This window comes from Epinephelus lanceolatus, chromosome 17 (genome assembly GCF_041903045.1).
Source record: "Epinephelus lanceolatus isolate andai-2023 chromosome 17, ASM4190304v1, whole genome shotgun sequence".
Lineage (NCBI taxonomy): Eukaryota > Metazoa > Chordata > Actinopteri > Perciformes > Serranidae > Epinephelus > Epinephelus lanceolatus.
The window spans coordinates 23,769,716-23,794,569 of NC_135750.1; the positions used below are offsets into that span (position 1 = coordinate 23,769,716).

A 24,854-nucleotide genomic window follows, 5' to 3' on the forward strand; every position below is an offset into this window, starting at 1 on the left:
TCTACCTGAATATGTACAGACCCCACAGTACTGAAGGTAACACACTCTGCTGTCTGCTATATGCTCACTTCAGTAAGTGGTATAGGAGCAACAGAGCCCCTAGAACTATGGTTAAAATATGGTAACCTTCATCATATTTCACACAGGCTCTGCCCTGTACTAGATTCTATGGGCAGATTGGGTGGTGCCTGTTGAATAAACACTGTGTAGCAACATAACGACAACCCAGCCACACTGATTCTGACTAGCTAAAGGTTGGCAAGGGTCTCAACATTATCAGTAGCTCTGGCTACAGTGAAGCATCACGTCGAAACATCAGAGGTGATCCTAGTGCTGCTGACGTCTAAATGTGGGCAGGGTAGGCCTTGCAGGCTGGTCACAAGACACTCAAAGCAGTGGTCCTGAAGGTCTATGCCGCCAATGAGGCCAGGACAGGGACACTAATGGGGTTCTTGAAGCAGTGAATCAATCCATGGAGAAAGCAGATCAGCAGATGGAGAGATGGGGTATTCTTTTACCATACAGAAACTGTCCCTAGGACTTGCAACCACAATCAGTCAGGAGCCTACAACAAACTGCAGAGATTGAAATATCTCAGCAGCTACTTAATGGATTGGAACTTGGTACAGCTTTACAGGGTTCACAGAGAATGAACCCTAATGACCTCTGAGATCCCCTTATTTTTCATGTAGTGCTAAAATGACATCAAAGTTTTCATCTTTGTAGCTTAAGGACAAAGGTACTGTTTTAATATAAATCAGGCCACCAACATTGTGTTATTTTTTTTTATCGGGGTCAACACACTCGCAGTTTTTTAGGATCTTGAGAAGAAACATATTCCTCATTTCCATTCAAGTCTGAATCAAAACAACACTTGAGAACTTGTGTCTAAATGCTAATCCCCCACCTCTTAAACATGCCTAGATAAAGCACTTTTAAATAACCTTCCCAGCAGACAGGAAACGCACTTCGATTAAATAACACTACGGTGAAAGTTTTTCAGTAACGTGTTATTGCCATCAGCAACTGAGAGAAATAGGCTAATTATGCATGTTCTTATAGGAAATAGTGGCAGATCTTTACCACAATAGCAGTAATACGGTTTTGTCTTTTGTCTTTGTCAGATTATTCATCCAGTGAAACTTTTTGAGATTTCTTGCTCCAAAGTTGCAGTCGCAAACTCTTGCTGCCAGATTTCTCTCCGTCTAAAATCAGCTCTTTCCCTAAACGTATCACGGAGCACGTGTGGCTGCACTTGAATACGTAAATGTTTGCATGTGTGATGAAGATGGACAACTGCGAGTAGGCAATTATCATATTTTAATACAGTTAGGCAAATGTGCCAGTTCTCGCCCACATCTATTCATTAGTGTCAAGATTTTTTTTAGTCCCTGTTCAAACCCAGAGTCCTGATGGCCTTCACTGTTGCATTCTAATTAGACTAATTCACAACTGGGAAATAAGGTGACTGCAATTAACGGCAAAGCTGTATAGAAAACCAGGGGTACACTGAGTCCTAATTACCTGGACAGAGACATCCAAAATGGACTTTATATGTACGGCATTTATTCTTTGCCATCTTGATTTCAATAAAATCACATTCAACTTAGGGTTTATATCCCATTTTAATGTTCATATTTTTTATGTTTTACAGATTGCAGAGTATAATGTAAACAGACACTGACAGGATAAAAGTACATTTGACAGTCCTCCCACGATCAAGGGGCACTTCTCAAGTGATCTTTGGCAAACCTGAGGGTAAAAACTTTTCAGAGCTGGCTTTTAAATTGTTATTTTTGCAGTAGTTCAAAAGGAGTCATCTTTTCAGTTGCTATTCGTAAACTATCTGACCCAGGTAGGAAAAGCTTAAAGATTTTCAGAGGAGTAAAGTGCATTTAAAGATGTTCAAAGCATGAAGCTTTTTCTTTTCACTGTTTACCACACCTGTCGTGCAAATAAATTGAGTTCAGAGAGTTGCCAAAACAGACTACACTTATACTGTTACTTTATTTCACAAGGCCTCTGAGCTACCCCACAGTAATAAAAGTGACTGAGTTTAACTTGGTTTGTCTGAGTCAAATAAACATCAGAAAGTTATAGAGGTGGATAATTCAGCTTTTAAAAAGGCCAGTAAGTATTTATGACCCATCAAGTCATCAATCTGGACATTTATCACAAATAAATGCTTTTCTTTATAGTTTGTTTTAGTAATTTACAACCATGCAGAGAAAATAAGACGACCAGAATATCACATAAAACGATGATTCATTTGATCATAATGGTCCTTTGAGTCATTTTTCCTTCAAGTCACAGGATGTAGAAATGAACAGAAAGGTAGGGAAGTAAACAGCATTGAAATCCTCTTATAATTATTCAGATTATTTCAAAGAGACACCTCCTGACAGCTTAAAAAAGGAACAATTCACTTGAAATACAGAAGCATAGGCAACAAATCCGAAGGCAGCAACAGCAGGGGAAGCACTTTGGAGGGAGCAGAGTCATATATTTAAATATATTCCTTTAAGGAAACAGATCACAGAGCTCTGCAGATTGCCTGAGCAACCTTGGAGTTTGTCTTGCGATGCAAAGCACTGCAGATGAAGTCACCAGCCTCCATGACTTTGGCAAGGTTCACACCCTGCAACAAAAAAAAAGAAAATATTGTAGTATCAGTTCAAATGCAATGTCTGCAAGGGGATTTGTCTTCACGACAAACTAAAAGTCAACTTTAAGGCAGGCTTCTCATGAATTTACATGAATGTGCACAACAGGTGATAAAAAAGTGTAGTGGAAATATTCCACCAGCAGGGGTAGAGATTGTTAAATAAATTGTTCCTGAGACAGGCATGCAACACAGTGGGCTTGTGAAAGTTGTGTAAAACCGCTGATATTAAAAAAATAAACATTTACAGAGCTGTATATTTGCAGAGCGGTCTGTTTATGTAAATGAGCTCTAAGATTGTTGAGTTTGGTTGATCTGTTGGGATTATCGAGGCATAAAATACAAAGTGCACTGTAAAGACACACTCACAGTTTGGATGCCCATGCCGTGGAGCATGTAGAGAACATCCTCTGTTGAAACATTGCCAGATGAACCCTGAGCGTATGGGCAACCTCCCAGACCAGCTACTGCAGAGTCCACCACACAAACCCCCATCTGCAAGGGACATACAACAGAGACATTCAGCACCTCCACACGGGCTACACCTCAGGTAAAAATCCAGGAACAAAGATCCTTGTTCTGTTGGATTGTTCTGCCCGCTGCAGCCTGCCTTGCCAGGCCTGCGGTCGTGTTTTACAGCTGTTTAGGAGAACTGTGGGCTTATGTCCTGAGGATGAGTGGGCACAGAATGTCCCACAGTATGGCTTAGTCATCCTCTTTGTCAGCTTCAACCGCAAGCACCACATAATTACGGCCCTGTTCATATGAAAGGAACATTATAAATGCTGAACAGAGTATTTCATATGTTTCTGATTCTCTGGGTTACTCATGTTTTTACAGCACTACTCTGCCCTTAACCATGGGGATTCACTTTCTTGCCACACTGAGAAGACATTTTTTTCCTTGGCTGGACGGTGTCCTCTTACACCGTGCCAACAATACAGGAACTGTGGCATTAATACATAAATGTGCAGTTGCTATAAATAATCATTAATGCCGTGAGTTATTTGACTGATGACCTTTTGTCAGAAAGGTTGCTTTGCTCTGCTGCCTGCAAAAGATTAATTTTAAGGTTATTTACTTTGTTACATGCATACATAATATTTTCTGGGAAACTTTTCTGGGGTTTTTTTTTCAAAACTTTTTCAGCTGCCAGCACCAAGTGTCCTCCATATGAAAATTAATGATGCGTTCTCAGTTGTTTTTCTGAATTTTAATACTTTTTTTGGACATCTTGGGAAATAATAGTTTGCAGCTTTTGCTTTGATGTTAAGGCTACAATAAGAGATAACTCATGTAGCTGTATTTCACTTTAAAGACATATATTTTTTCAATTTCTGAATGCACATATTATCCAGAAACAGCAACCTAACTGGCAGTATAACCTTTGTTTTCACACCAAAAAAATTATGAAGCCAAGCCTTCAGGTTTTCAGTCATTATGGACTAAGGTCTCGGGATGTTTTCCACATGTCCCTGGGATCGTCATGAGAATATTAAAGATGTTTTCCAGCTTCCGTGGCAGAGCCAGATGTCAGAGGATCCCACAGTGAGACAAAATTAACACGCTGATCCTCTCAGTGGCACTGGGTCATGAAGGACTTTCACCCCATGGAGCAGAACCAAGCGAGCTAAATTAAAAGAACCTCTATTGCCTTTTTTTTTCTTTTTTAACAATGCTGCTAATTGGTTGCTTTTCCTCCAGACAAGAACCTACTTCTTTCAGGGGCCGTCTGAGCCAGCTATAATTGCTGTTTATGTTGGCAAGGGAAGAGGAGGAGGTGGGGTAGAAGGAGGAGATCTACTCCGGTGTGTGCAGCGCACGAGATTTCCAGACCTTGGATAAAGCCAGAGCAGGATATTGTACTAGGCAGAATTTTTTGTAGTATAAACACAGAGTTGTAATCTACCATGCCAATCCTCTTGCTTTCAGCTGCTAACCGTGTAAGGCCAGGGGTCTTCAGCATACTGTTTCCGAGAGGAACAAAACGGACCCTTCAGCAGCGTGCCCTGCTCCTCTGGACCCTAATCGCGCAGGAATTGGTGGTCAGCAGCTCGAGCTTGCCAATGCTCAGTTTGATTCACACTGCCCAGAAACCAGATGTGCACTCAGTGTTAAAAAGCCATATTCAGTGAGCTGTGGCCATATAAAAACAATGCATTCCTGGGTAAAGACACAGTGCGTTTTCGAACTCGCATGGCTCGGGATAAGCTTGTTGACATTCCACACTCCGAGTGGACAAGGCTGAAGATGGACATGCTCCCATTTTGGTTTTATAACTGCGTCAGAGAGAGAGAGAGAGAGAAAGAAAGAGTGTGCATTCACTGAAGCGTATGAAGCAGTGATGCTTTACCCACTGCTACATAAACTGGGAAGCTGAAAGAAACCGTCACAGATCCACCGCTGACACATATATCACCTCTTCCCAGGAATGCATAAATAAGCTAGCCACTGGACATTAGGCAGCTTGGAGATAGACAAAACAAACATATTAAGAAAACATAAATGACATTTTTACTTCATGATTTATTTGAGAACAATTCTGAACCATATAATCACATCATTCACCTTCAATATCAACCACTTTATGTCTTACTGAGTTTCATGAATACTGAACAACCAATAACCATGACAGTCAGTCTGAATATAGCTGAAAAATTCTGATCCTAATCTCAAATCCTGGTGATTTAAAACTTTTATTTTATGTGCAGGTGGAAGCTGTGTGGTCTGTAATCAGTAAAATATATTATATAATCAAACCACCGCCTAAAAAAGGAATTTAATTTGGACAGAGCTGCCAAAAATACAGAAAAAAAGTAACAGGGACAAACCTCAGACAATGCTGAATACACCTATTCTTATTAACCAAGTCTTAGTCACAGTAAAAATATCTTCAAAAAAATAAAATCAAAATTTAAAAGCTTATACGTTGGCTCCTTATTATGTTTGGTCTTGTTAGTTATTGTAAGGTTCTGAATGTTGTCCTGTATGTGCTTCTGTGTGTCTGCTCTGAAATGCTTTTTACCATGGATACTTCCATTCATGACGTATCCTCTCGAATGTGCTTTGATGCTGTTTGTCTTAACTTTCAGTGTATTTCATCAACCTGCAGGAGCTGCAAATGAAAAGTTAGCTTAAGGGCCAATTCTCACACATTTACATCATATTAATGATAAGAAATTTGTGTTCATAAGTAAATGAATAAAGTTAGGTAAAGGGCACACATGCAATGTGGTTCACAACCTCAATAATATGACTATATATCACATATTCTACATGTGTGACTGTATCCATCTTTTTAAAACTGCTTTTAATGTTTGATGTTATCCTATACTCTAATATTATAATATATTGCACCTGTATTGTCATATCATGTTTTTTTTACTTATCTAGTTTGTCCTGAAAATACAATGAATTAATAGTATTTGTTCTGTAACTTTATTATTATTTTTTATTACGATTATTATGATTTTATTTTTTGAGTTTTCCTCTGAAAACAGCACATCACCACTGATAGCTGATAATAGTGATGAAGATGATGCTGATAGTCAGAATATGATAATGTTATACAGTATAGGTCAATTATAACATCGTCCTATCAACATCTACCAATGTAAAATCAACACAAAGTTGTACTGAAGTTGTGAACACTCTTACAGTACATCTTTAAATGTTTGTGAAACAAAGTTTTTGAGCTGGCTCAGCCCGTCGTGGTTGAACAGCGCCTCATGGCCAGAGACAAAAGAAAATACTGAAGATGAATGTTGTTGTTAGTGGAGAGCTCAAGTGTGAGCACAAACAGGTTATACTGTATCCCCCAGCTGCAGCCGTGCACAATACACCAAAATTGCGGGTGAGAATAAATAATTTTCCTTGCCAAGCCTGTGAAATCTAAGTACATACGTTGTCATTGTGTGACCTGCCAGGAGTAGGTTAGTAACAAAGCCCCCCCAGACCTCCTGAGAAAAAAAAGAAAAAAAAAAGAGAAAAGGTACAAAGACTGAGGAATGTCTTTATCAAGAACAAAAGAGGTGACTCAGGGCTGACAGCGCTGGGGGAATTCATTTCTCTCCCAGTTGGTGGTGTGGACTTCTGGCACACAGTAATGAAAAGCTATGATAAAATCTTTCATTTCCATCTTGTTTATGGGCGAGCAAATGGTAGGCAAAATATCCCCGGCTGCTATTATTTTCTGTGGCCACGGGGCAGCTGCGATGAATCATTCTAAATATGATCCACAGAGGAATTTAACCGTCCCTCGGCGCTTTTTCACTTCACTATCCAAAATCAAAGCTAAGTCTAAAACTATTTGCTACTCTACACACAGAAATTGTTGAGGTTTTCTGTAGCACGATGTTTCAGGGTTGAGTAGCACTGTAAATAATCAAATCAAACCCTCAGTTCTTTCAAATACTGTAAATGCCTTACTGTGTTCTGTCCTGACAGATGTTACTAGAAGTCATGTTTTTTATTTTTGGGCTGTACTGAAACATGTTCTGTTGCCGTAAATTTTTGTTAAACATTTGAAAACTGTTAATTATTTTTTACCAATCTGTTAGAAGGCAAGCACCTGCTGTCTCAAGTTATAATACTATGAAGCACCATGTATTTATTCTTCATAATTTTGTCAGTAATGTCAATTGAGATAATATTTATTTATCTATATATGCTACATAAGCATGTAATCACAATTTATTGTATGAATGGGATAGCATAAGTAGACAAGAATGCTAGTCACAAGTAATACCAAGGTTTGCAATCAAGTCCCAAGTCAAGACAGGCAAGCCTTGACTCAAATCCCAAGTCCTAAACTTTCCTAGTCCTAGACAAGTCATATTAAGCTCTTCACCAAATGTAATGCCGTTTTAACAACAGATTAATAATATATATAATTTACAAACACCATGAATGCTCTTTAAAAATGTGTATTTACATGTTAAAACAAGTTTGCTGGAAGTTATTGCATTTCTGTCTGTCATTTTTGATGTGCAGGTTTTGCATTGTGCAATATTTGTTGACCAATTTATGTTGGATTGATTCAACCAATTTGGGAAAGGTATCAAATACTTTGAAGACAAAAGGCTCAAGTCCAAGTGAAGTCACAAGTCATTGGTGTTAAAGTCTGAGTCAGGTTGCAAGTTGTGTTTTAAGTCGTCTAGTTTCAAGTCTGACTCAAGTACAAGTCATGTGACTCGAGTCCACACCTCTGATAAGTGGTGCTCCTTTAAATAAAATACTAGGACATAAATGTGTGTAATATGTGAAAAATACCACCTACACATGGTGGTAACTAATTATTTTGATTACTAGCATTAACATCACGGTGCTTTGTCTTTGTTGGGAGTTTAACTCTTGCTCATTAAATAGAATTAAAACCAGGTCTTTGCCATTCTTCGGTGACACAGTAAATGAATGACATTACAAACTCAAAGTCACAAACCATAATTATATCCTGCACACCAGATATTTACAAGTTCTATCAAAGTTTCTAGAGTTGGGTCTGCAGCTGCAGCGCCATTCATCACGTGCTCCGCAGCGAGCAAATGAAAGGATCATTTTCCACTGGCCTTTAAGCACAGCATTGTCAGAGAGTTCAACAGCCAAGCGACAGATGAGTTAGGAGCCCCCCAGGGCCCTTCTATCCACCTAGCTCTCAGTTGCTTTGTCCAACAGACACTGAATAGGTGAGCCTTTGTGCTGACCCCCTCACATCTGTTGACCCACCCAGCCCCCAATGAGCTTCCTCCTCGGCAATGACAATGTGCTCTGGAGAACTGATACAGCCATATCTGTGTTACCTGTTTTATGTCTGGATTTATGTCCATTTTACACTACGGGCAAAGCGGTGAAAAACACCCTGACGAGAGCTCCTCCACAGGGATTTACAACCTAACTACATTTTTGTGAGCTGCGTATAGAAGCACAGTTTATTACTGTAATAGTACGTGAAGTTTTTTTTCCTCACCACAATACATGTGCACTGTGATGGAAGGGCCCACTGGAAATATCTTATGTTCATTAAGATTCTGGGATTTTTTTTTTTTTTCAGTGGGCAGTTTGTGAATCATCTTGCTTTGAGGAGGGAGGCTTAGATCATGTTTCTTAATGTCCCTCTTCCTTGTTGACGGATGGTTCCTGCTTTTTCTGTGTGTCCCATTGTAACCTACACATTTGTTTTGTGCCTCCTCAGTACTCCCCAAAACAGAGGATACATTCATTATGTTGTAAACTGACACAATGTCATTAAAGCTCATGGAATAATCAGGTTTACAGTCAGGTTAATAAACATGACAGCCATACCTTACAATGTTTGTTGGACTAAATAATGTGTAACATTTAGGGGGATCTAGCGGCATCTTTCAGTGAGGACTGTAGATTGCAACCAGCTGAAACTTCTCCCGGTTAGAATTCCTTCGGTGTTCATGTGTGCTATTTTCTGATCCAGACGTTCAAAAGGTTTTTACCGGGAGCTAAATCATCCGCAGAGGTCTCTTCCTCCCCAAAACAAATGGAAACTGAATAAAGCTGTTTCACATAACAAATAAGTATTTTTCTAAAACAAAATGTGAAAAAGCAATGGCCCTATATATAGAGTCAGCATTTAGTTTGTCCATTTTGGGCTACTGTAGAAACATAGTTATATACAACATGTTTATATATTCAACTTACAAATATACTTATTCTATTATATATATGTCTGCCAATATATTCCCCTAAATCCTACATAGTGGCCCTTTAAGAGGAGAATGTCAATAGTATTTTTTAAGATTTATATTAGATGAACACCTGTATGTGTAAGCTCCAAGTACCTAAACTTGATCTGATTTCCAACAACCTAAAATGGCCCAAAAATCAGCCCACTTCAACATTTTGATGAGAATTTAAATTCCTTTTGCCTGATTCCAGTGGAAAATGTGAAAAATAAACACTACTTATCCTTTGCTCTTTGTAAAAAATGAAGAAAAGACGCTGTCATTGAATCCATTGTGACTTCTGCCGAATATTGTCAGCGGAGATGGATTGGGAGCAGCCTAACATACGATTATCCCCAGCAGGAATAATGATTTAAAGCCTCAGAAAAGACTTGTGATCTCTACAATGTTGGCAGTTACTTAAGGAAGTTGAAAGATGTCCTGGAACAAGAATCACCACCTCGACTTTGCTTCCACATCTGGTTGCTCCTCTTCATGTCATCATGAGTAAGAACATTGATTTATGCAAAGGCTGGGCATTTATCCATAATCGGCCTGCGGTTCTCCGCAAGAGTGTTCATATTCATCATGAGGAGAAAGATGTGCATGTGAAGGAGAAGGTGCCCGGAGAATTCTTGCCAAGCCACTGCAGAGAGTAAAGCTGTCAAACAATTTAACATGAGAGGATGTGCGGATCAAGAGGATGATGCATTACTGTCTTGTGCTTGTACAAAGGAGAACTCTGAGGTGAATGGGCCTCCTTTACAATCCATGCCAGTATTTGTAAGCCCAACACAGACCTTTGCTAAAGAAAGTACAGACACTTTTCACACCCCTCACACAAAGCTCAGGATGTTTTTTCATACTTTTCTTCTCAGACGAGAAGTATGACTCACACTCCTCCCAGAATTATCAGATCTCATGTCTTCCTTTTTCCTTTAGAGGAACCCAAGAGTTTCTCTTCTCTTTCAGAGATCCCACGTTTCCTCATCAAATTTGCAGAGATGTCAAGTCTCCCCTTCGCTCCATCTTCAAAGATGTCTGTTTGATGTCTGCTGGGGTTTGAGAATTTTTCAAGCTCCTTCCTGTGCATTACTCAGAATTCACAGGTCCCTCCACCCAACTTTTGGAGCAGTCTTGGAGCCGCTCCCCTTCATTTTAAGAACGTCTAAAAATGCCGAGTGCCTTGAGCGATTTTTACCAAGAGAAGGGGAGTACAGTCTTGCCAGAGAGAGCAGCACCTTGTAACCCTTTACCACAATGTATTTTAGGAAGATGGATGGGTTGTTATAGATCTGGATTTGGGGTTGAGCCCTTGTTTGTGTGTGTGTGTTTATAATGTGTTTGAAACCCTTGTTTTTCTCTTTTACTTTCACCGTTAAAGTTTGTCTTTTGTGTCTAGGGGCCGTCTTGAATGAGAAATGAGTTGCTCAGGGGTTGTATCCTCTAGGTTTTAAATATTTTGGGGTGTCTTCAACTTCGTTTTTAATTCGTCTTTAGTTCCTCTTTAGTTTTTATAATCATACTTTACAAAATATCCTCTTTAAATGCGCAACTATGAAGTACAAAGAGTCAAAGTTGAATAAGTTGATGCAGCTTTGCAACATGCAGCAAAATGTAATGATTCATAGTTTGGCTATTGTCTTATTTTTGTTGTGAAAACCATAAACGTAAGCCCTTGTTTATGAGCCTCAAATGATACAGCATATTGAGCGCATTTATTTACCTATACTTTTGCTATTACAATACTCCCTAAACACACTACTTCTTCTGCTATTGATGATAATAATTACAACAATAACAATGATCATATCATAATAAATCATCATGGTCAGAGGTGGTAGTGTTCAGATTGCGCTTCATACCGTACATTATGAGTTCTTACGTGAAGTGCAGTCAGGATGTTGGGCAGTGCTTGCCCATAAGTGTCATGGCAGTGAACTGCTAGAGCGCTGGAGGGCACCTCCTTCATCACACTCTCCAGCATCTTTAACATGGAACCTGGAGTACCAACACCGATGGTATCCCCCAAGGAAATCTCATAGCAGCCTAATTTATATAACCTCTTTGCCACCTAAAGAATATTGAAAATACAGTATGTTAAAATGCACTCATTAACAGGAAATCATACAGTAAAATAACTGGGCTTAACCAATGTCATCTTCCAATGTTAATGTCTACAAATCTGTGTTTTGTATATGTTTACTAATGTACTTTGTCAATGTCATGTGATACAATTTCAATATGACCATTCATCAATATTTTCTCAGTTGAATGCTTCCGTAAACATGAAAGTATAATAACAATGTAGAAGATTTATCTTACCTCAGCAACTTTGGAAGGTTCAATGTGTCCCTCGTGGGGGCATCCAAGGGCACAAGAAACATATCTGAAAGGGGACGACATTTGTGAGAATTTTAGTGTTAAGGCAACATTTGATTGCATTTGATGAACTATAAAAAACTAAACTTAAACAGCTGGAAATGAAACGTAAACATTTTACATGGTGGTGGGCACAAAATGTGTTAAAATTACATGCTGACAACACAAAAACAATGCCAATGCAAAGTCAATGAGGATCTTTTGTTGTGGTAGACACAAGGGCAAGAGAGTCTGCACAGGATAAGACAAACATAGACTTTCAACCAGGGGACTGCTGTTCGTGTCCAGTGTGAAACCAAAATTGAACACGATTTGTTACTTTCTGGACTTTACCTACACTAAACAATTACGTGGGTACATTTATGTAACTTATGTCTCCTATGTAGTTATTTCAAAGGAAACCTCAATCTTTTCCTAAACTTAACCAAGTGTTTCTTAGGCCTCTAAACCTAGTAATTTTAACACATTTTGTGCCTACCTTTCTGCTTATCGCCATGTAATGCATTGTTGAGAGGTCGTGTCCATTTCACATATTTCTGTGAGACTGTGTTGTAATGTAGCAACACGTCACAGTAACATGTAGAACTTAAAGCTGATGATTATGTTGGTATTGTGGTTTCTGTATTCCTGATAACAAATATGTAAAGAACATTTACTGAAATAAAAATTAACATTATTTCACCATTGCCTGTTGTTGTTAGAAAGACAAGCTCAGTTTAAATGAGGACATTTGATTTTATTCTGGTGTATTTTTGTTATTTTGGCTGTTCATGTGTTTGTCAGTGAGATGTCTCAAAGGCATACAGAAAGATTTACATGATATTAGGATGACAGATTGGGGATTTGGGTGTTTATTCAGACCTTTATTTCCCATTTGTTAACTCTCAAACAGTATTTGGCACTCGGAATGTCACAGTGATTACACTAATCCACTGTTGTCATGAAGTGTTAATCCTTTTTAAACAGAGAGGTTCATTTTATAATCTAAGAAAACATGCATTACAATTGAACAAGTACATACCCTGTTTGGTTTGCTTTAATGACCATCTGGACTTGTGGTTCACTTATGCATAGATGTAACCTGGTGAACATCTGGAAGTGTGCTATAAAGCTATCATTACTGAATTGTGTGTTTTCCCCTTCATATGGAAACTGCAATATTTTCAACTGTGTTAGATATGTGTTTTCACTCATTGTAAGTGAGAATTAATATCCAGAGTACTAACCCACGGACTGGAATTTGTCGCTCCTTGGCAGTGTTAATGACTTCCTCAAACCTCAGCATGCTTTCATCAATAGAGCAGTTAATATTTTTTTTACTGAAGCTTTCAGACGCTGACCCAAACACCGCCACTTCAGTAGCACCAGCTGCAACCTTAAAACAGGAGAGAAAAATGAACTTGTAAAACTGTTTTGAACACTGTGCTGGAGTCACACTTACGTAAGTGCAGGAATTATCTGGAAAAAAAGAATGCAGCGCAACAGTTAACTCAAATGGACAAGCACGGGTAAAAAGCTATAGTTTATAGCAGAGATCATCACGCGGAATTGTAAATTAATGCTTACAGCGTCCTGGAAGCCTTGCATGTTAGGTGTCAAAACAGGGTACTGAACATGAGGCACTCTCTGGATTCCTTTGAGTACATCAGTGTGGTCTGCCATCTGAATGAAGGGGGGGAAAACATATGATGTAGAAAAATAAACCTTTAACATCATCTGAGAATACATCACCCCGCACAGATGTTTTCACATGTTTGGCAGCAGACATTCTATATTTATTCATCTTACAATTCTCAGTATAAATAAAATGGGACATGTTCATGTTTTTTTTCAGGAAGTAAATAGCGGTACAATTTATGACAGTGAATGAGAGGGTGACTATATGAAGAATATCTTAAAATACTTTTTCCAAGAGCATCTGCGTGTCCAACAAGGATTCTTGAGGAGCGGATTTTTCCTCAGTAGTTATGCAGACTAGAAAGAGAGTCTAATAAATCACTCAGCACTCTTTTGCTGTGCACAAAGAAGAGTTATTACCTGCGGTACCCACTTTGAAGACACAAAGCTGGTGGCCTCGATCACAGGCAGGCCTGTTCCTGAGAGCATGTCTATCAGCTGTATTTTCACCTCTGTCGGAACAATTTCCTGGGGAACAATGAAACTGAAACTGCTCTTTCTGGATTTGATTCCACTCAAGATGGGAGGTACAACAAGCACATATCTGGCAGATTTTTTTTCTTGCCAATCACATTACTATCTTTTATTCATATGCTGAGCCGTGCACTTGCTGAATATTTTGAGATCCCTCAATATTCCTCATAGTAACACATTGTGGTAAATAAAATTATCCCTGCATCCAGTGCAATCTGTAAAACTACAGGCGTGCAATAAGGAAATGATAAAGCAGTGACATGCTAAGCAGAGTAAACTAAGCCAGAAGCCGTGTCATCTTTCCTATTCAATTTCAAAGAAAATGTGAAACATATGCTCCTGGCAATTATGGCACACAAGCCATATGTTATGGATTGTTTTCTGTATGAAAAATGGGGGATTCCCAAGGTGATACAAAACAAGAGTGTGTATTTATAAATATAAATGAGATTCCTGACTGAACTGACAGTGCATACCTTTTCATTCTGAAGTCCATCTCTCGGCCCAACTTCAACAACTTTGACAAACTCTGGATACTCGTGTCCTGCAACAGGCTGGAGAAATTTCAGAGAGAACCAAAACAGGGAATAAGGAGAAGTACACAGGAGACAGCACACTGAACACAGGTAGTCAGTCATCCCTTTGGCGTGGCACATGTTATTTCTAACATGAGCAACTGTCGACCTCAAAGCCAGGTGAAACCTGAGAACCAAAACATAAGCCTGTCATGACATTATGATGCAAACTAAGGATATGTCTCAGGGAGAAAAGACTGGGAGAGAAGGTAAGGGTAACTCCACAAACCACAAGGGATATTCTCAGGATCAGGGTATTTTTCTGGTCTGAACCTGGTAATTCTAGAGGAAAACCCTGCTGGGAATAAATATAAAACTTTGACAAAGATTAAAGATGATTAATTTGTATATTAGCTTTAGCTAGCTGCTTAAAGTGAGTGACATTTAAAAGGAAAACCACCAACCTGACCAGCTCTTGTAATGTTATCTAATGTTTTTAGGGGCAGCAGAGACACAAAACAAGCTAACGGTTATAGCAGCTAGCTATAAAGCTGTTGTGGCTAACGTGTTAGTAAACACTGCCTTTGTTTCATAACAGCTCTATAAAAACGGAAAATATTTTTTTTTATCACACTGCCATCACGTTACCTTTTCCTCCGTTTTAATCTCCGTCAAATTCTGTGACAAAAATATCTGTGTTTTTAGCTTGCTACACATTAAACTATCTAAAACTACTTGCTAACAAGTCACAAACTTCTTTGGTTAGCCGTTAGCTAAGCTAGCTTACAGTAACGGCTGTTAGCAAGCTAATGTTAGCCGTTAGCTGTTAGCTAGCTGTTGAGGTACTTCTACTTTACTTAAGTAGTTGCATTTTATGTTACTTTATTATTATTATACTTTATACTTAATTATGTTTAAGAGGGAAATAACATACATTTTAATCCACAATATTTGCATATTATATGAAATTTGTCATAGATTTAACCACCTAACAGTATTATAAAGTAGTATAGTTTAGTATATTTAAGAAAGGACATCGCAAATTGATAAATACACATGGTATAAAAGTGACAAAATTAGCCAAAAGGCTATTTTCCATCTGTAGTCCCTTGGCCAAGAGGTTACATAAGGCCACCTAAAATACATAGATAGACATTGATTGAATTAACTCCACCAAATAACATTACAACCTGCTGCTTATTGCTGCATAAGTTACAGTACTTCTACTTATGGCACAAGCACTACTTTCTATTATAGACTACTTAGGTGTTTTGTAGTCACGTTTTGAACACATGGCTTGTACTTTACACTTTGGTATTTATATTTTTTGAGGGTAAAATTGAAAACAAATCCTACAGGTGTTAATAAGAACAGATCAGACGTGCAAGAAATTTGCAGGCCATAAAACTTAAACAATGAGGTATAAGAGGCTATAAAGGTACAAACTGTCTAGATGCTTCTTGAGTGATTTAATTCAATCAATTCTATTAATTAATACAAGCTCAGGATGTGAGTAGTGAGTATTATTGATTGTAAAGAATCACTATGGGCACTAGAATTAAACAGATATCAAATAATCCTTACAGTTACACAACACAAAAGAAACAGAAGCATCTAGTGTGCATCTTTTGTCTCATACAGTCAATTCAGGGGGATTAAAATATGGGAATGTTTAATCCTTTTTCAGACAGATGCAACCTTAAAAATACAGCAACATGTAAAGGCAGAGCAGAATTCCCATTGAAGAGGACCATTACATAAGCATCATGCAGCATCAGCGCTGTCATCAGTGTCTGGCTGCTGTGCATCCTCTCTGTCCTGATAGAGTCATGTGGCAGAGCATGTGCAGCACATAGAAACAAGGAAAACAACGCCCACCTTCTCCTCCAGCAGCCAGCGTTTCAGCCATGGGTAGTCCTGTATGAGTTGCTCATAGCTCAGGCAGTGCTTCACTGTAGAGGGTACGTTACCCATCCGAATGACTGCCGTTCAGCCCGCTGCACCTCTGCGTCCTACGAGACGATCCTGCACAGGCTGCTGCAGCTAATACAGCAAATGGAAGCATCAGATCAGTATGCTAATACAGGCCTGGACGGCGGAGGGCTTGGCTGCGTGGGGAGATGGAATCAGAGGATGGCCGCGGATGGTGGAGGATGATTCAGCAGTTGCCGTGGCAACCACATCCCTACCCGGGAGGGGACCAAAACAGAGGGGTTGGGGGGATGGAGGCTGAGAGAGAGGAAATGGTGTGAAGCAAAGTGGCAAATGGAGCGATATGGGAAATAAGTGGTGCAATTTAGACTGGGAATTCTTGTGGAAACATTTTACATTTTGAATGATATAATGATATGTGCATCCATAAAGGGAATGCAGGTGCAGAACAGAAGAAACACACAATCAGAAAAGAAGAGTTTGTACAACTTCAAATTGAGTACTTTCTTCACTGCTGCAGCATTATAAGCAGTATCCGTTAAAAGTCTTGCAGCCGATGTTATATATCTTGATTAAACAATGAGATTAGATACACATTCAACTCCCCGTGCTAGTGAGAATGGAAGGCTTCAGGGAAACAGGCTGCTTTGATTGATCTCCTGTGACCTGAACAGTTGAAGGGTTTCCATTGCCAGACGTGCCACTGCTGCCAATGTCAACTGCATGGTGTAATAAAATCCCTTGTTAAGCCAGGGCAACATTTACCAGAGAAAGAGCCATTCTTCTGAACCCAGATGTTAACAATAGAGGGGCTTAATGAAGTCCTAGCACTCAACCATCTCACCACGCTAAACTGCTCTGTGATGAGAGACCTCTACCTCTGTCCCAGGGGAGGAGGGCAACTCATATGATCAGCCCTGAAAAAGCCTTTTTTGTAGCAGACTTCAAGGTTGATGTCTATCAGTTGCCACCCCCTAAAAAACATTGTATTGCCTCTAATCACTTATTCATGGTCCTCCGAGGTAAAGAAAACAGTGCAGTGGATGTTAAAGGTTGGAATTTTGAAATATATGGCTTTTCAATAAAAGTTTTTTACTTTTAACAAATTTTATTTAGCTTTTTACGTGAAATTAAATCAGTGCTGAACATTATTTCTGCCAAAAAATTTAATGAAAGGCATTTTCTCTTCTAGCTATATTTGCATGAATGAAATGAATTCATTTCAAAATAATTTCACGGTTTCGGTGGTTCGGAAATAATGAAAACTGCATTTTGCAAGCACTAAGTTAGTGCAACTTATTAACAAGTCTGCTACACATTGTTGGGTATGTATACTGTGTGTATAACCCTTAAAATTAATATGTTATAGAACTAAATTTAATGCACAAATTTCCTGTAATGTCTGTTTTCATTATCACCATAACAAAAGTACTTCAGCATTTGTGTTTGTTGTCTATTGTCAGAAAAACAAGGACTTTCCAAGGAAAAGTTGCATTCTCGATGGCTCTTTCTCAACCAATGATAACTGCATCAACCAATTAACCCTAACTGGCCTCTTCACATTTCTTTCTTTCAAGGAGACTCAGCAGCTTCAGTTTATCTTGACAAATACCAGCTGCAGAGGGTCACTTTAAAGAACTGGCCTTCAGGGGCTTTCCTGCTTTTAGGAGTCAATGTAATGCAGGTGAGTGGAAACTTTAAAGTCTAAGATGGTATGTAAGTAGAGGAAGATTTGACATTTTACAAAAAATAGCTTCATAGAACGGGTCATCTGCCATCTGTAAGAGAAGAGAGGAAAGCTTTTTTGTAAGATATTGTAGGAAAAAGTTGGATGTGGTTTAAAGCTAGCACTGAAATGTGAAATATCAATAATAATGTAGAACATAAACATACACACATTGTCAAAAGTAGTCCTAAGGTAATAGAGTCTTACTTACAAAATCATCTATAAGTTGTAGCTTTTTCAGCCCAGTTGCCAGAAGAAAATGTTGGCATACATTTCTACAAACCACAAGTAAGTTACAATTGTATGTTTCATAGGTATCACATAAATGTTTCTGAAATGATGTAGTATATGAGCTGACTCTGCTGTCATCAGATGGTGGCGGCAAGATGCCTGTCAAGCTGCAGTATGCTGTTCCAGACCAGTGAACAACAAAACTTGTGTTCTGTAGCGGCATATCGCTGTTTTTCTAGCGGGGATAGTGCCATGAAAAGCAATTGCTTTTTTACAGAGACAGACAGCAGAGATTGTGCCCCATCAGTGGGTATTTAAAGCCAAAACATGATCTTTTCCTTACCATAACCAAGTGCTTTGGTGCCTTAACATAACTGCATGTTAACTCCTTGGTAGCGTTGTTGAAGCATAAAGTTTCAATAAATTTGCTACATAATAACATGCATATGTAATGCGTCTTTAGTTTGCGGAAACATATAATGCCAGGCTTTTTCTGGCAATTGGGTTGGCACTTTTGATGTTATAAATTTCAGTTTACGTGCGCGCACTTCCAGTGGGACCAAGCTTTCATTTCCTCACCTTTTCACTCTCAGCTTGGGATCACCACATTGCTACAATGCTCAGAAACGGTGACTTTATATGTCTGATCCCAGTGCTTAACTTGATTTATGAATGGATAACATCATGGTGACAGTTACCTGGACTAAGGCCGCACTTTTCGTGCTTTTTGGACAATTTATAGCCTAGCCTCCACCTGCATACTGTCACTCAGAAATACCTAATTTAATATATAGGGTTTTTTCTTTAAACTATTTTTTCTTTGGTTTCGGTCATTATAGATACGGACTTGTTTACAAGTAGCCTACTCTTTGATTTGCAGTCTAATTAAACACTTTGCAGGCCACATATTTTTTTTTTTTTTTGGCAGACTTATTGTGTGTGAATATAAAGTAGAAAATTAAACACTGTAAACAATTTATTTACCTTTACTAGTTTGTAGATTGGTCCTCCTTGCTGTGTCAGTATCCCAAGGAGCTCTTATATGCTCTCATTTACCAGTGCCTTCACAGGGGCTTCTCAGTGCTGTTCCCTGGCATACCGGTTTTGTATTGTTTGTTTTCCACAGCTTATCAGCTATTTATGGGTACATAGCCTATACTGCACACTTTTATTCACTTTTTTAATTTTTAATTTTAGTTTATGCTTTCATTTTACCCCATTTTGTCTTATTTGCCTTGTGTTTTGTTTTTTGTGTATGCTGTATCCAAATATGTTATATGATCTACATAATCTTTCATCATCCTTTTACATCTCCACTTTATGGTTAACTTCAATTTTATGACTCTGAATGTAAGAGGTTTGAACTCACCAGTGAAAAGACTGAAATGCCTTGAATTTTTAAAACTCAAGCATGTGGATTTGGCTTTTTTGCAAGAGACTCATTTGAAACAGGTAGATATAAATAGATTTAATAATAAAATGTATAAAGTTATATCATATTCCTGTACCCCTAATAAATCAAAGGGTGTATTAATTGTTGTCAAAAGAAAACTTAATATAAAAATAGGTATCTCTGGTGGAGATGTAGAGGGAAGGTTTTGCTATGCAACCTTAATCCTCAATGGAACAAAGATCTGTGTGTCCTCAGTTTATGCACCTAATGTGTTTAATCCTATATTCCTTGATGGTGTGAAGCTGAAATTGTTGGATTTTGCTGACTCAGTACACATAATAGGGGGAGATTTTAATCTATTAGCAGACCCCTCTATTGACTCAACTAATCCTGATTCCTCTGCACGAAAAACATATTCTTCTTACTTTAGTTCGTTCTTACAGGATTTGAATATTGTTGATGTCTGGCGTATCCAAAATCCAACTATTAAGGATTACACCTTTTACTCATTTCGCCATCATTCATTCTCTAGAATAGACTATATGTTAATCTCTTCAACTTTTTTAAAATGCATCTCACATGCGTCCATCCTATCAATGCTTATCTCTGATCATTCACCTGTCCTTATTTTTGAAACTATGCCTGGACACTCTCGGTTCAAAAGGTGGCGTTTCAATACTGCTCTGTTGCAGAACGCTGATTTCCTGAACAAAATCACCAAAGAACTGAGAGAGTTTTTAGCGGTTAATTTACAACCAGGAATTATCCCTCACACCATGTGGGAAGTTACTAAGTGTTGTATAAGAGATATATGTACTTCTTTCTCCTCTCATTTGAGTAGAGAATGTAAAAGTAAATTCCTGTCTCTAGAGAATGAAATATCGAGACTTGAATCTCTTCAGAAATCTTCCTTTTCCAAGAATAGACAGAGAGATTTATCTATAGTAAAATTAGAGTTTAAATCTCTAGCAACTTCTAAAGCGGAGTTCATGCATCTCAGAACTCGTCGAGGGGTTTATGAAAATGCTGAGAAACCAAGTAAACTTTTGGCATTGAGACTTAAGCAATCTGAACAACTAGCATCCATAGATATGATCAAAAATGCTAATGGAGAATTATGTACATTTCCTTCACAAATTAATGAAACTTTTTCTTCCTATTACTCTAAACTATATACATCTGAGTCTCACAAAGATAATTCGGCAATATTGTCATTTCTAAACTCCATGAATCTACCCACTCTTTCAGCAGAGCAGATTTCTAAGCTTGAGGACCCTTTTACCCTAACTGAAATGAAAGATGCTCTGGACTTAATGCAAAAAGCAAAATCGCCAGGCTTAGATGGCATTCCACCAGAGCTTCTTGTGGCTTTATGGGACCTGGTTGGTCCAGTCATCTTGGACTCTTTTAATTTTTCACTTGTGGTTGGAGGCTTCCATCGGGATCAAAAAACTGCACTTATTTCTCTTCTTTTAAAAAAAGGTAAAGACCCATTGGAATGTTCCAGCTATAGGCCCATATCAATCTTAAATTGTGATATCAAACTATATGCAAAAGTTTTATCAAGACGACTGGACACTTGTATCTCGTCCTTGGTTCATCCAGACCAAGCTGGCTTCATTAAAGGCCACTTGGCTTCTGATAATATCCGTTGATTATTTCATATTATTGAAGCAGCACCGTCTCTGGAACAGCCATCTGCCATACTTTCTCTGGATGCAGAAAAGGCTTTTGACCGCGTGGAGTGGGACTACCTATGGGCAGTTTTAAAACATTTTGGATTTGGTCCCAACCTTATTAATATGGTGTGTACCTTGTATGCCAGTCCCACTGCACACGTTCAAACTGGCCACCCTGGTTCACCTGAGTTTAGACTGTACAGATCGACTAGACAGGGCTGCCCTCTCTCACCTGGCCTCTTTGCACTTTCTTTAGAACCCTTGGCACAAGCTGTCAGACAACATCAACATATATCACCTATCGCAGTTAAAGGAACAGCTCATTCTATTTCTCTTTACGCTGATGATATTTTACTGTATTTGTCCAACTGGACTACTTCTATCCCCCATGTGCTAAGTCTGTTTAAGGTTTTTGGGACATTTTCTGGCTATAGAATTAACTGGTCGAAATCCCTTTTAATGCCCCTTAATCCTACAGTTAGTAAAATTACCCTTTCTTCACTACCAATGACTTTGGAGTGTAATGCTTTTACCTATTTGGAAATAACAATCCGTCCCAGCCTTCCTTCTATTGTTAAGGATAATTACACCACAGTATTGGCAAAAATTAATAGCGACCTAATCAAATGGTCTCCCTTGCACATGACTCTCCATGGCCGTATCTCAGTTATTAAAATGAATATCCTCCCCCGTATTAACTTTCTTTTCTCCATGCTTCCACTTTCACCTCCTTGTAAGTTTTTTATGGACTTGGAGGCAATTTGTAGAAATTTTCTTTGGAAAGGTAAGGGCCCCTTAATTAGTTTTTCCACCTTAACAGGTCCCAAAACACTACGTGGACTCTCTCTAGCCAATTTTAAAATGTACTACTGGTCTTTCCAGCTAAGATCTCTGATGGTATGGCTTGATTCTTCCTCCTCTGTTCCATGGTGAACTCTTGAGAATACTTTATGTCATCCTTTTAGACTTTAAGATCTGCCATTTTGCGGTGCAAAGATTAGGACGACACGGCTACATATGGGGTCTATTATGCCAAATTTTCTGACTGTCTGGTATCAAATAGTTAAATATTTACAGTGTAGTAATTGTAGGTTTCATGATTTGACCCCCATATGGAATAATAACTATCTTTTAACTGATTCCATGCCTTTCCACTTCCCTAAATGGGCTCATCAGGGTATAAATGTTCTTGGTGACATTTTTAATCAACAAGGTCTCCGTTCCTTCCAGGACCTTAGGGAGTCTTATTCATTACCAGGCTCCTCCTGGTTTCTCTATCTCAGACTTCGTACTGCTTTAAAAACGTGTGGAGTACCGTGGGACCATCCTTTAAGCTCACATCCTATTGTAAATCGTCTTTTTTCTGCTTCAAAGTCTGGGTTTGTTACCTCTTTTTATGACCAGTTATTAAAACATAATATTAATCCTCTACCTATTACATCGGTCTGGGATGGAGACCTGCATGAACTTGGTTTCGAATTGGACTGGCCTAAGATCTGGAATTACGTCTTTTCTTCGTCCAAAAATCTTGCTCACCAGCTTATTCATTTTAAATTTGTTCACAGAGTTTATTTTGCTCCCGAACGCAGATTTAGACTGAAACTGTCAAGTAGCGATCTTTGTGATAGGTGCCCCCATTCAGAACTGGGAACTTACTTATATATGTTTTGGGATTGTGTAATCAGGGCTCAACAATAAGGATTGCCCGATTGCCCGGGGCAAGTAAAACTCAAGGTCGGGCATGTAAACTAACAACTCACTTGCCCGATCGGGCAAGTTGCTAAAAATAGTAAAAGTTAATAACTAATTGATAAAATAAACGTATTTTAAAACGTGCTCCTTCTGCTCTGATGCAGCGGTCTCTCTGCCTGAAGTCACAGGCACAGCTGTGTAACAATGTCCTGCCCACAGCCCCCATTGATATTATTTTGCGCGACGGATGCTTCATATAATAACAGAATAATATACTATTTATGGTGTTATGCCATCGTGTCATTTCTGTCTCTACATGGTCATGCCTTAACAATTCTCCTCTGCTCTCTGTATTGCGCATGGCGGAGTTCCGCCACACACACAGGTGAGCACGCTAGAGCGGCTCGGGCCGCATTTTCCTGACCAAACCTGACCCTGAGCCTGGTGCAGTTTGTCAGCTGACAAAGTTATTGTTATGGACACTGTGTAAATAACCAACAGACTGCTGTTACGCACAGACAAACAGCTGCTCGCACAGCAGCTCAGCGCGGCAGTCATGCTGAGCTTTTGTTGCGTTCAGGCGTTGTCACGTAAATAACAACTTCCAACACTTAAATAGGTCATAGCACAAAACAGCAGCATGTCAAGTGACTTTTTACTTTATTATATTCAATAAAATTATATGTTCCTAAATCTTGAGACACCTCATATGTAAGCTAGACAGACATTTCACCTGCTCATTACTGTGCACACATGTACTGTATGTACTTGGTCCTAAAGAGCCCTTCTGGTGCCAGTAGATACATAGAAACATCCCAGCAGGCTGTGCTTTACAAGCATACAAAAAAGTTTCAGGCATGTGAAAATTATTTTTTATGCGTGTGCTTCACCTCCGCTGCTACAACTCCATCCTAGGGGAAACACTGCTGTGTGCGTTTTGTGCAACAGGTGGATGTGGTAGTCTACTAGTAGAGTAGAGAGAGAGCTAAGTAGCGTTGAAGTAGAGTAGAGCAGGGCAGAGAGATGGAAGCAAAATATATTAAACCTGGTGTTAATACAGCAGAACTGGAGAGAGGGGTGAAAAATAAATAGAGGTGGGCATGGCTCAAGTAGGGCGCAAAATTATAGACGGAGAATGATTGACAAATTTTTCACTTTAAGCCCTGACACTGTCATTTTTGTGTAGGAATTAAGCTACAATACATGACATATGTTGTTTTAATTAATAAATACAGTGTGAATAAAGATTACATAACATAAAAATAACTGCAGTCTTTGTTATTTGATAGCCGCTTAAATTAAACAATTTTTAGAGGGCAAGTAAAAACTGACTTCGGGCAAGTAGATCTCTGACCAACTTGCCCGACCGGGCAAGTGAAAAAAAAAACCTTAGCGTTGAACCCTGGTAATAGTAAAAACTTTTTGGGTCTATGTTGCTCAAACACTGTCAGATTTGTTGGATAAACATCTCCTATTTTGCCCAGCCTTTTGGCTTTTTGGTTACAACACAAATGTTACATTATCACATACATGGAAACGAATCATTCTTGCTGCCTATTCTTAAAAGTTGGTTCGAACCAAGTATTGTAATGAAAAAAGTCTGGGTTGCATTGTTTTATGATATCTGTCTTTTTTTAACTATTGTTCTTTATTTTTCTTTTTTTCAGGAGACTTATACTTGCTTAGAATTATGTTTTTCTTCTTGTTTGCATTTGTTTGGGTGACCCTTACTTAATTGCATATACTTCATTGGTGAATGTTTTAATTTGCTATTGACCATGTGAAACAGCATACATTTT

General features: G+C 38.7%; 1 protein-coding gene across 1 annotated transcript; it reads right to left on the bottom strand.

The window, feature by feature from the left end:
- Positions 1-1,610: 1,610 nt before the first annotated feature.
- On the bottom strand, positions 1,611-16,508 carry hmgcll1 (3-hydroxymethyl-3-methylglutaryl-CoA lyase like 1). The gene is made up of 9 exons (XM_033613996.2): positions 16,281-16,508; positions 14,364-14,441; positions 13,774-13,881; positions 13,303-13,398; positions 12,963-13,111; positions 11,680-11,743; positions 11,240-11,428; positions 3,032-3,157; positions 1,611-2,638 (listed from the first exon to the last, which is right to left on the bottom strand). Exons 1-9 carry the CDS (start codon positions 16,374-16,376, stop codon positions 2,534-2,536), a joined length of 1,011 nt encoding a protein of 336 aa, XP_033469887.1. The 5' UTR covers positions 16,377-16,508; the 3' UTR covers positions 1,611-2,533.
- Between the last annotated feature and the right edge of the window lie 8,346 nt (positions 16,509-24,854).